Source organism: Artemia sp. Qi Xiang Cuo, chromosome 8, assembly GCF_049724085.1.
Source record: "Artemia sp. Qi Xiang Cuo chromosome 8, ASM4972408v1, whole genome shotgun sequence".
NCBI classification, from domain to species: Eukaryota; Metazoa; Arthropoda; class Branchiopoda; order Anostraca; family Artemiidae; genus Artemia; species Artemia sp. Qi Xiang Cuo.
Window position 1 is genome coordinate 53,017,665 of NC_142801.1, and position 13,731 is coordinate 53,031,395.

General features: G+C 34.4%; 1 protein-coding gene across 1 annotated transcript in view; it reads right to left on the bottom strand.

Annotated features, from left to right (window-relative positions):
- The window catches only part of LOC148949555 (neprilysin-2-like), an 80,428-nt gene that overhangs the window by 8,348 nt on the left and 58,349 nt on the right, over positions 1 to 13,731 (bottom strand). The window contains exons 9-11 of the mRNA XM_089092725.1: positions 12,151 to 12,319; positions 8,115 to 8,233; positions 4,308 to 4,461 (exon numbers count right to left, since the gene is read on the bottom strand). Of these exons, the coding sequence (XP_088948851.1) occupies positions 4,308 to 4,461; positions 8,115 to 8,233; positions 12,151 to 12,319 (442 nt within the window). The remainder of the gene's footprint in view (positions 1 to 4,307; positions 4,462 to 8,114; positions 8,234 to 12,150; positions 12,320 to 13,731) is intronic.

The following is a 13,731-nucleotide window of genomic DNA, read 5'->3' on the forward strand; positions in this document are numbered from 1 at the left end:
AGATTAATTTCGGCTAGTTTTGAGTTTGACTTATTTTAATTTCTGTTTGTTTTGGGTTTCATTTATTTATTGATACTGATTTGCGGTAGTTGTATGCTTGGTAGATTATTTGATTCTATTTTTTTTTCATTTTTGGTTTAATGGAGTTCTTTACTTTTTTTGAAAAACTTATTTTGTGCAACAAGTTTGTTTGATTAATTTCTGTTCGTTTTATATTGACATAGTCTTTTTCAGGGAGAAAGACTGAGCCTCTTCTGAAGTTGTTCAACCTTCTGAAGTTGTTGGAGGCGAGAGAAGATATTTATTTGTTTTTGGGTTGGACCCTTTTTGGGTTATATTAGGGTCCGAGGAAATAAATGATATTAATAGAAAATATTATATATTTTTTTTTAAAGTGTTTTTCTTTTTTTTCGGGTTTTGTCCGGCATGCAGTAATGCATTGGATTGTGTTTTTTTAAATGAGATTTTTGTTTATTTATTTTTTGTAACCCGTTTTTAAATAAAAAAAAAAAAAAAAAAAAAACCACCCCTTCCAAAAACCCTTAAATACCCCCTGGGCATAACTTACAACCCTTGCCCCTAATCTCTGGGGTTTGTTTCAACCCCAAAAGCCTTGTTATATGTTATTTATACTATTTTAAATAGAATGGCTATCTCAAAATTTTTGTTAGACGCATTTCGGGACAAAACGATGTGTGTGTTGGCTGGAGGGGATAGCTGCCGTCTGATCACGTTGACTCTTAAAAAGAGCACTAGAGCTTCTGATTACTGATGCAATGAGCCCCCTCCGAAGTTTATATGACCACACTTTCTATAGAACCTCATATGTCCCCAGGGCATAACTTACAACCCTTGCCCTTAGGGCTACGGGAATTTGTTATCCTCACAGACATAATTTCCAGACCTTTCTGATGGGCTGAACAAAATGGCTATATCAAAATGCGTCCTCTGATCACGTTCGACTAATAAAAAAGGCACTAGTCTCTCAATTCCCAATCGAATGAGCCTTTTTTGAAGCAGCTACGACAAAACTTTCTATAAAAACCTTATATGTCCCAAGGACACAACTTACGACCCTTGTCCTCAGGGCTATGGTGGGAGGGTTGTTACCCTAAATGACATAATTTCCAGACCCTTCAACTACGTTGAACAAAATGGCCATATCAAAATGTTGATCAGAAATGTTTGGGGAAATGATGGGCTTGGGGAGGGGGGGGGAGGCAATTCTCCGTTTGATTACTTTCGACTATTAAAAAGGGCAATTGCCCTGTCAATTTCCAATCGAAAAGGTCCTTTTTGAAGTTTTTATGACAAGACTTTCTATAAAAACAATATATGTCCCCAGGGTATAACTTACAACATGAGTCCTGAGGGCTGTGAGGGGTTGTCATACTCAAAAACATAATTTCCGCACTCTTCAACTACGTTCAACAAAATGGCTATACCAAAATGTTGATCGGAAGTGTTTGGGGAAATTCAGGGCGTGGGGGGGGGCATTCGCCCTAGGATCACTTTTGATTATTAATAAGGGCACCAGCTCTTATATTAATAAATCCACAATCGAATGAGTCCTTTTTGAAGTTTCTACGACAACGCTGGCAAAGACCTAATTTCCAGAACTTTCAACTACGTTCAACATAATGTCTATCTTAAAATTCTGATTGAATTTGTTTGGGGAAATGGTCGGCGTGAGAGGGGCGTTAGTTGCCTTCCAACCACTTTCGACTATTAAAAAGGTTCGAACACTGGAATGTTTTATTTTTGTTATGCTGACTGTAACATTGCAGCCGCCGTCCTTACTAACAATACTACCTATGTAAGTGAAGCTCTCCACTAGATCGATCTTCTCCTTACCCAACATCACCTCTTAACCTTTACTTATTCCCATTTTTAGCGGCTTAGTTTTATTAATATTTATTTTCAAACCTATCACCATACACTGAACCGTCAAAGATTCCGACAATTCACTTAGTGACTTAAAAGTTTCTAAATAGACCCTCAAATTATCTGATTAATCTAAGTTTAGGAGAGTCTTACCTTCCATTTTGATACCAAATTCTTTCCTAGCCTTTGCTGTATTCTTCTGAACAAAGTCTATCCAAATAATCCATACGAACGGGAATAGGACAGAGCCTTGTTTAATTACTGAATCCACATCAACAGCTACTAACCTCACCTCCTGTTTTAACCACAATAACAACTTTCTTATACATAAAAGTCACCAAAACTTTTCAATCAGCTGAATCAAATGCCTGTTCATAATTATAAACTGAAGACTAACTGAAGACACTGAAACTGAAGACACTGTTCTTTTCTTACAACTTTACCTACAGCCTCTCTTAGTCTAGTGAGTGTCGTCATGCTAACCGATTTAATCCCTACAGAAATGATCAAAAAACCTCTGTAATTAGCAGACTCACTCTTATCACTATTCTTATAAAGAAGCTTAGTTTGAGTTTTTGTGAATATCACCAAGTATTTCACCGATATAAAAAAATCATATTCTTAATCTTCAATATCTTATTTCTTAGTTCCTAACCACCATGTTTCTAAATCCCATTTACCTTTTACGCTATCAGCACCTAATTAATTATTTTTCAATCCTCTTAGTAACGTCTCAAATTCCGTCTAGTAAAATAAACCTTTTTTCACTTTCAAATTGCAGATAGTTTTCCTTTATTTTCTATGTCATTTCCGCAACTATGTCACGGTTTAATACATTCTCCAAATGCTATGCCCATCGCTCCTTAACGATTTTCTAGTCTTTAATTTACTGCAACGAGGTAGTTCGATCTCTGTTCCCACTTGGTAAATATCAAGAAACTCTAACTTAGGAGGTATGGGCTAGTGTTCTGGATCAGCTAGCTCACAAGGCTCAAGCCCTCCTTATAGCCTAATTTGAACTCCCTATCATAATAACAATAATAATAATAGATTTATTATAAGCCAAAAAAATAGTCCATGCAGCACACTATTCTTAAATACATACCACAAGAAAAATAACATAAATATCAAGTTTCCCTCATTGATGTCAACGCTTCATTTACATATTTACATACCTGCCTGATTGTCCTTTTTACAGTCATCTGCATGATCCCCGGGAACTCCAAGTTACCACCCTCAAAATACTGTCCCCTTAAAAGAGAAATTTGCTGGCACTCGGCGAGAATATGGGCCATATCATCAATACCTAGGTTACATCTAGGGCAAGAGTAATCCGCATCTGCATCTGGGGCCATCCTTTTTCTTTAAAATACTCTCTTTCTATTTTTAGTGGCATATTAAGTTTATATTAAAAACATTAATTTTAGGTTTTAGTGTCAAAGCATTTGATTGACTTTAACGTGATGCAGCCACAAAAATATGCCCTTAAAATACAGACCTTATTCCTTAATACGTAAGAAGAAGAAAAATACCGTCGAAGACCAAATAATTATTTTAGATTATTTAGAAGAAATAGTTATTAATTAAAGCGATAATACAGATCTCAATCCTTAATAATTATAAAAAAAAAACTAGCGTCAAACACCAAATAGTTATTTTAGGTGATTTGGAAGAAATAATTATTCTTTATTTATTAATGGAAACATTTATATTTAGTAATACGATTATTAAGTAAAGCAATAATACTGATCTCAATCCTTAATAAGTATATATATATATATATATATATATATATATATATATATATATATATATATATATATATATATATATATATATATATATATATATATATATATATATATATATATATATATATATATATATATATATATATATATATATATATATATATATATATATATATATATATATATATATATATATATATATATATATATATATATATATATATATATATATATATATATATATATATATATATATATATATATATATAGAGGACTAGTCAAGGTGTCAATATATATATATATATATATATATATATATATATATATATATATATAAACTTTTTATAAGTTTTCTTCACTTTTTGTTTATGGTTAAAATCAGTGGCGTCGTTTGAGGGTGGCAGGGGGGGGCAGTTGCCCCCCAATAAATTGAAAAAAGCTATTATATAGCCCATGCCCCTTGACTCTCTGGGTGTGGAACTTGTTTTCTCCCTCAATAAAAATTCTGGAGCTACGCCCCTGGTCAAAATTAACCTATGGTTGGCTAATTTTAGTTTCTTTGCTACTAATTTCACAAGAGTCTTATCTCATGCTCACTGTCTGTAGACACACATCCAGATTAAGAAAAATCTTTTATGTTTGTTTTAGAAATATTGAAACATTTCGACTTACCCTGAGTATTTTTCCCGTTGACATTCATATTAAGCTCTGGGAATGAAAAATTACCATATTGCTGAATCATACACTGGGCTCGCTCTAAGTAATTATCTTTTGTTGAGGGCTCCCACCAGTCCTGTAAGTTGCCGTCTGGGCCGAATGTCCTTCCCTATAAGACAAACAATGGTGATGTACCACCAACACACAGGTACAGAGGTAAAGACCTGTTTTGACTTTAAATAAAGACAGCTTACAGAGTCTATACTGTGCTAAAAGTTTGAGCTTACTTACTCTCAAGAAGTTAAATTGAATTCTTAAGGTTTAATTAACTCGCAGAAGTTAAAGGCTTTTTCTTGGGACAAGCAGTGTCTTAGAGGCAAAAAAAAAAAAAATCTTAGTCACAAAAAAATGAAAAGTAAAGCTGGCTTATAGGACAGGCTAGTAAAAATTATACCGATAATAACGAGCGAAAAAGTAAGTTATTTAAAAATTAACCACGCTTCCAATGTCATAATCAATTTCTTAGTCGCAAAAAAAATAAAAAGTAAAGCTGGCTCATAGGACAGGCTAGTAAAAATTATACCGATAATAACGAGCGAAAAAGTAAGTTATTTAAAAATTGACCACGCTTCCAATGTCATAATCAATTTCTATGTGTAAACCAGCATTAATAATTGACATCAGTCATTATCTTGAAAGGCTAACAAAAACGCTATTCATTTCTTGAATTAACTGATTATAACATGAAGAAAAGTCAAAACTGGAAGTTTTATTAAGTCATGAGCATAATAATATGAATTTAGCGCCAAAAACTACTAGCTAGAAACACTTTCGACCAGCGAGATGGATTCACTTTCCAACTCTAGTCAACTCTTTTCTTCTCGCAAATGTGGTTTGGCAGCTTTCTGCTAGTCGCGAATAGTGGAAACAAACAATTGAAAGCTAAGCCTTTCGAGGACACGAAAAAAACTTTTCAGATTCTATTTGTGTGATGACCATTCGGCTTGGGCAGAGGTGGTTTTAGGGGAGTGGGGGACAGAGGAGGGACTTGCACCGTGCGCAGGAATTTTAAGGGCACAAAATTTCAAATTAACAGGATAACGGTTATAATTATTTTGTAATTTTTAAAATGTTATTTTTATTAAAATAAACTAGAGGGTGCAGTTGGCAAGAAGTAAAGGGAAATTGAACCCGAATTTTTTTTCCACCCTTCATGACCATTCCTAACGAGATGATTGATAAGAGATAATTAATAATTTTGGAGAGACTAAAGTAACAAAAGTCAGACTTAAATAAATTGAAAATTTCTTTAATAAATAAAGTTTTAGTTATAATTAGGCCTGACAATTTTTGGCAGATAGGGAGGGGAGGATTTAGGAAAGCCACTAGGAAAAAGTCAGAAGTGACTAGAAAAGTCAGACTTAAATAAATTAAAAATTTCTTTAATAAATAAAGTTTTGTTATAACTAGGCCTGAACTTTTTTGGCAGATAGGGGGGGGGTGCTAATCAAGATTTTACCCCGGGCGCAAGAGGCTAGAACCACCACCGGGCTTTGGATACACTTATCTACTTATCCATCTATACCACGGTAGAGCAAACACACAGGAGATTTCTAAAATTCACAATTTGAATTTTAAAAATATCGCTGTAGGGGTTTTAGTTGCTTGAATATAAATGATTGCAGAGGATAATATACCAGCAATCCCGAAAAGCAGATGGAAACCTAATGCTTCACTAAGAAAATCTTGGTATTCTGAGGGAGGCAGCCGACCAATAAGATAATAGCAGAAAATTGGAAGCCCTCCTGTGGCATGGACATTTGGGTATGCATAACGTTACATTGATTTTGTTATAAAATTGGGATTTACCGTTATAAATTTAGGGGGATTTTTCTTTAAGGTTTAGGAAAAAAAATTTCTGGTTTTGGAACCTATATGATACCTCAAAAAAAAAAAGTTCAAAGTTTAAGTTCATCAGACCGATGTAATAAGAGATGAAATATAAAAATGATGGTTAATACTTAACTCACGTAATTGGCAAGGCGTCTACAGCAAGATGAGAACAAATATAAATAATTTTTATATACAAAGTTAAAAAAAGATTGTGTCTAAAAAAAAACCCATAAGCATAAAATAAAATGAAGATAAAACAAAATATTGGTAGGACTCAGACCTAAAACAAAGCAAAACTAAAATTAAAAAAACAAGAATTGACAAAGAAAATATTTGAGTAATGTTAATTCAGAAAACAGACTGATTCCCTTCTACTGGAATTAATCAAGCGTCTAGCTTTTTGAAATCGGAAAAAAACAGTCGTTTTCGCAAGAGGCTAAGGGTAGTAAGATAAAAGTAAAAAATAATTAGTAAAAGCAGATATTGCTTGACAAAACACAAAACGTTCGCTAAATACATAAAAATGCCTTTTCTCCATTTTTTTCGGGAGGGGGGGGGGGCCCCAATACAGGAACAAATTTTCTTTAAAGTATATTAGTTGTTTTTCGAATGATAACAGTAAAAGCGAGAGTTGATTGAAAAAGAAGCTTAAGACGGATAGTCCAAGACTTAGCTTTGACTACATAAATAAATAGAATAAATATTATCGTATTTTGAATATTATTTACTAATAGCCCTTCATTTATGCTAATATATTTACACTAAATATTTACGCTGAATACGTTATTTACTTTATATAATTTAGTTTGTTTTCCATTATACTATACTTTAATGCTTGTTTAACAAGGACTTTGTCTTAATAAATAGTTTAAACAAATCAAAAACGGAAAACAAATAAAAGAAACATTTTGGCTTTATAAACGAATCTAAACAACAGCTGTGTCTTAACAAGGAAAACGCGTTTTTTATTTAAATTTCGATACCAAAAGAAAACCTTAAAAACAATCCTAAGACAATCATCGAAAAAATTGAGTCTGAGAAAAGATTTCCCAAGCGTCACTTTATTAAGTCAAAAAAATTGCATAAAGACAATGCTTTATTTAATTAACTATAATTGATGGATGTTGTTAAAATTACAGGATTATTAAAAATATCTACTTGTGAAAATTTTAAATTTAAATGTTATTATTCTACGCCTCTTAAAGGTATGAGAGCGATTCGTTGAATTGCGATGTTTCCAAAATATTTTTTTTTGAGAAGTAGTAAGATTAGTAGTAACATGAGATCAGAAGAGCAGCATAGTGACATGGAGACTGAATATGGACACCCCAAGGCTTTAATTAAACCCTAGAAATTTAGCAAGTCGAAAGGGGCGAATTTTTCCGCATTTTGTTTTGCTTGAAATAGGTTTATTAGCTCTTATCGAGGACTACAGATCTTCCTATTCTGGTATATATTCAATAATGCAATGTTTTTTTTCCAGAGAATTTTTGCTGTGATAAGCCCAGTCTTTATGGAAATAAAACATTTGAAAGAATTATAGACTACATAATTGAGATATACATATCCTGCTCTTACCCACTCGCTTTCAAAAGCTTAGTAGCTCTATATGAAAAGCCCAGTCATAATGGAAGAAATATATTGGCAAAGAGTGTAGACGACATACGTAATTGAGCATAATCGAGACTACATAACATACTCTTTCCCAACTAGAGCTTTTAAAATTGGCTTACTGTAGTAAAAGGGTCACTCTTTACTATACCCTGATAGGACTTAGTAACATCCCCTGCAACCTTGAGTGGAAAATCTCAACTTAGTGGGATTTAACAAATTATTGCTGGGGGGGGGGGGGGGGTTCCTTCTGCCAATTTTTATTTAAAAAAAAAAACAAGCATATAATCATGCACTGATGTGCTAATTTATATGTACCTGATCGTCAAAACCATGGGTGATTTCATGTCCAATAACCCAGCCAATAGCTCCATAATTGAGATATGTGGGGCGGTTCTTTCCAAAAAATGCTCCTTGCAAGATACCAGCCGGAAACTCTAAAAAAACAAGGAAATGATGCATGGAAATCACGAATTTTTTTTTTTTTTTATTATTGAACACATGGAATCTAAATTACAATATTTAATAAATGCTGGGAACACTCGTAAAAACCATAATATCTCGAGTTAGGTTGGATCTATATCTCCCCCACCTCTCCCCACACACGTGCCATGTCAGACCTCCCATTTTTTATTTCATTTTGTTTTGTTTTTTGTTTCTTGAATTTGTGTTCGCCTGGTTGAAGATATTTTAGATTTAAAGGCAGAGGTGGCCGGTTTTGTTACCCCGCAAGTTGGCCAAATCGTTTACAGCACTAATGGTGTCGTAGAGGAAAGACAGGCTAGCTAACGTTTTTAAAATAATTGCAGGTAATGCAGCTTTCCTAAAATCCAGAAAAATCCACTGAATACATGTAGCTGAATGCCTGGTACAGGATTCAAGTTGATTGTTTTATTCAACTTTATTCCGTCTAGTGTTTGCTGAAAAAAATTTCATGGCCAAACGAAGTGGGACCCAAAAGAAACCGAACTAATGGCGTGGAGGGCAGAGTTTCTTTAGTACTGGGTTTTCACTGATAGGAGCGTATAGAGCTACTTTTCTTAAGTCAGTTTTCCAACTACCGTTACTGCAGAAGATTGTATTATGTTTGAGTAAAAATTAATGTGATTGCTCCTTTGCATGCTCGTCGTTTTTTTATGATGGCTGATTTTCGTGAACTTTGCGAAAGTTTTTTTTACTGCTCGGGAAAACGGCCACAGAAACCCTCGAAATGTTAAAAATGAACTACAAGGATGATGTAATGGGTGTCATTCGTCAGCCCAAACTGACGAAAATGTAAAAAAAAAAATCATGAAATCACCCTGGGAAGTCGATGGCGGACCATTGAAGAAGTTGCGGAGAAGTCTAGAGTGACTTAAGAGGTCAGCACAAAGAATTATGACTGAATATTTTAGAATGTGAAAAGTGGCGGTAAAATTTGTTCTTCGAGTGCTAACTGCCAAGCAAAAATAAAATTACGTGGAACCATGCTCTGCTTGAAAAAGTCAGAGTTCCAAAATAATCCAAACTTTTGATAAATCATGATGCAATGATATAATCCTGAAACTAGGCAACAACCCAGTCAATGGGAGACTCCAAATTCGCCTCGTCCTATAAAAAGTTTGTTCAACTGGGTCAGCCAGTTATCCAGGCCTTTTATCTGGAAGTTCTGAGAAGATTAAGCAACAATTACCGGTGAAAAAGGCAAGATTTGTGGCAGTCTGGGACTGATTTTCGCATCACGACAATTTTCCCGATCATGCCCCCTTTTCTTTGCGCTGGTTTTTGGTCAAAAATGGTATGACCACTGTGTCCCACCCACTCTGTTCATCCAATTTTACCCCTTGCCACTTCTTTTGTCTCCAAACGTGAAAAGAGACATGAAAGGAAAGCGTTTTGCGGATGTTGCTGAAATGAAATAAGAAAACAACGGGGACTCTGTCAGACATCACAGAAGAGGAATTTCAGGAACATTTTGAACAATGGATACGTTTATTAGCTCCAATGAAGAATTATTCTTACATTGCTGGGCTAGGCAAAGAGCCTGTCGGAGGACAGACCAGAAAAAAACATTGAATATACTCTTATGCAGGGACCAGAGAACCAACATGTTACCCCTTTCCCCAACTCCCACCCCTCCGCCCCACCTTCCCCCTTACTATCCCCCTCTCTATCCCCCAAGAAAAACTTCCTGCATATTTCAAGTTTATCTCCCTGGCGTAAGACAAAACAGGGTGCACTTGCCGAACTACACATAAAATTTTACACCTTTTAATGAAAGGTACTGAATATTTGCCATACTTGCTTGCCTTTAGGCATGAAAAAAAAATTAATAAAAACACACATTCTCTTTGGTTTTGGAAACCAGCTGACTGTATAAACCATAAAACATCTCCAGATAATATGTTTGACTTTAGGCTTCAGTTACCCGTTACATACTCGTTACTATGTATACCCGTATACATAGTTGAAGTCTGTTTTAAAGGCATTCTAAATTTATACTCCATCCAAAACGTACACACCAAGATTATTTTTTTACCATAAAAATAATATAGCCCTTTTCTTGTCCCTCTGCGTAAGACTTCACTTAGTTCGGCCTATTTGTAATTAAAAACCAGAACATTTAGTGTTACAATGTCCTTGCCCCCCCCCCCTGGTCACCTTGGACATTAATATTACATATCCCTAAGATTAATCTGAACAAAAGAAAGAGAAGGTTAGGAGGTCAGTCGCAAAGGTTAATAGTCATTTAGCCAAAAATAGTGAGAAATCAATTGCTAAAGCAGTTTAGGTAAAAATGGGAACTCAAGTCGATCCTGAGAAAACGACTACGATTCTCATCAAGTGACTTTCTCTTCGGCTAAAATATTCTCAATTATTCTTAATTTTATTTTTTATTTGGCTTGTGACTGCTTCAACACTTCTATATAACGCGCCTATAATACTACTTGTGGTTTCTTTTACATTTTTACATATTGCATGTTTTTACATTTATATGTTATACTTTTTATAGAAGTATCAATATTTAAAGTGAATCGTAAAAATATTGCAAGGAGAACACACAAATGTCACAATCAAACTTTGATTCAGCCTACTTTACTTCAACCATTACAATCATGGGTGCTCTTCTTAATTTATTCATAAAATATTCATAAATATCGGTAAAATTGCGTTGAGAAACTAGAAATGATTTTGATTTCCCGTGGGCAGAATATATATAATTGGCTTGAGTGGAGTGTATTCAGCCCGACGAAAAAAAAGAAGTATGAAGCTCACTTAAAATGGCTTTGTTTGATTCTATGGTAGTTTGATTTCTTTGGATTTAATCCTTGCTCGGGTCAGTTATCGAATGTTTCGAATGGGAGTCAACGGATTCCACCGATTTTTACCAACAGATATTGAAATATGGATAAGATTACGGAAAGATCGGTGTAATTACGGTAAAATTACGGCGTATTACGCTATTATTTCACGGACGAAGTCACTACTTGCCAACTGGCTGAACACATTAGGGAAATACATAATTTTCTTTGATTTTTGCATAATTACAGAATTTCCCCTTCAATTCTGGGAAATTATGGAATGTAGAAATGACAGAATTACACAATTTTATTATTACAAGTTACTATTCGGTTGAATGCAAAATTGTTACTCCAGGATCAATGTCAAATGGGAAATATTTCGCAATCCATAGTTTTTGTTTGTCAGTTGTTTTTTTTTTTTAGAATTCATACTTTAAATTTTGGCACGAGTATCTCTGGTGATTTTCTTGCTTGTTTCCAGGTTGCATATTACATTACCGTGCTGGATGGAAGTTTACCCTGAAAAAAAGTGTACCCTTCATAGTTTGACGGTTGACTGTGACGCCTTCAGCTTAGGTAAAACCACTCATGGAAGCACTTATATTGAATTAGACAGAAAGCTAGGAGTCATGGCCGTATCGAGGATTTTCGTAAGGGGGGAGGGGAGGGGGTAACAAAAATAAACCTTGAAAAACTCATAAAAAATCTGTGTACATGCATTTGGGTTACGTTTTTACAAGTCAGACAAACATTTCGGAGGGGGAAGGTTCAAAACCCCTAAACCCCCCTGGATGTGGCCTTGGCAGGAGTAGAAAGGTTACGAATGCTAAGATTCATTTTCAGGTAGTAAAAGCTTAACTAACATTTTTTATCTCTAACGCATAATACCGCCTGATGTGTATTTACGTTTTTTTTGTTTTTTTTAGGGTGGCTCGAGGAGCCATTGCTAAAAAAAACTACCCTCAACGGGTGGAACACCTTAACAAAACATTAGGTAATACTAGATGATCAAAATCAAGAGACAGTACATAAGAGCGCAGTCTAAGGAAAAAGGAGAATGAATATATACTTACGAATAGAGTTTTCGATAGAAGAATAGAAGGCATTGACAATAGCAGGGCGTCCGTGGCTAATCCAATCAGTTTTGTTGACAGGTTCTCTCAGCTTGCCAAACGCATAATTCGTACCGAATCTAGTCAGGTTCAGGGCATTGTCCAAATACTCATCTGAAGATAACTCCAACTGGAAGCAAACCGTTTCGTTTAAACTACATTTATTTGCCATTAAAAAAATCACGATAAAAGTTATAAGGCATAAGAACAAATAATAGATCACATAGCTTGGGAAGGGGTTATAAGCCTCTTTTGACAAACGAACATGTCAATGGAAAAAATTAAGCAGTAAATAATAGATCAATGAACATAATCAATGAATATAGCCTGCACTGGCTATCCTAGTTTTTTGAATATAATTGTTTTCATCTAAGCCTAATTGCAAATAAATGTTCCAAACTCAGCCTTACAGAACTAATTGTCCCAAAAGCAGGAAAAGTTCGAACGATCTAAGTCTTGATCACTTTATCCAGAAGCGTTTTCAACGTTTCGTCCTAGCTGAACCTTAAAACAAATTACATTTAACAAGGAGTCATTGCGTAAAACATTCTGTGTTTTTATATTTTTGTCATCTTTCATAATTGTCTTGCTTAATCTTGCGTGCGGAATCTCAAAGGACCATGGTATTCATGTATAGGAAAAAACATTTTCAACCAAAAGATGAATTTACGGTTAGTAGTCCCAGGGCGAAAACTGAAACCTAATTTATTCAGTGATAATTAAGGATGAGAAAACACAAATATATCGCTTTGCGTCGTTTCGTTTTGCGTTTTTTCGAAGCTGCGTCGCTGCTCCATTAGTACTAATTTTCACTGCGCGTTGCTAGGTTTTCAAGGTTGCGTTGTTTTGGATTCGAGCCTTGAATTTTTTTTTCTGGTCCCTTTTTATCAGATAAATTCCCTTTTTGTAAACTTATCTTCATCTTTCCTTTTACTTGTTTGGTTTTCTTTGGTTCTCTCTTTTAAGTAAAAATTACGGTTTTTCTTTTTCTAGCAGACGATTCAATTAGCTGTGCAGTTAAAAGGGTGACTATCCCTGTTAAAAACGTATTTTTGGACGCCCGTTTGGCTAAAATTCAATGAGGGGTGAAAGGAAGAATTAGTTCATACATTGTAGATTATGTGTCGCTTTAAGTTACACCCTGTGAGGGATTTTATTGGCTGGTCATCGTTCGTCACATCCCGGCTGATTTTTATCTTTGTCTTTTTACCACTACCAGAAGTTTCAGTTTTTGTCTAACCTTTGATTTGGAAAAAAACTAAGATTGTTTTCTAATTTGACTCCTAGTTTTTTTGTTTTGTTTTTTTGTATTTATGTAATAAAATTTTATATTATTTTTGTTTTTTAATGCTTACTTTGTTCAATTTCCTTTTTAAAAAGTAGTATTTTCGTAACCCTGTAACCCATCTTCAATCTTTACATGGTTTGCTATAGAAAAATCTTAATTCACTTTGCGTCGTTTTGTTTGGAACGTAACCCCGACGCAAACTGAGGTATTGGTGTATACTAAAACCTGGGTATTTTTAAGTAGCTATGCATATT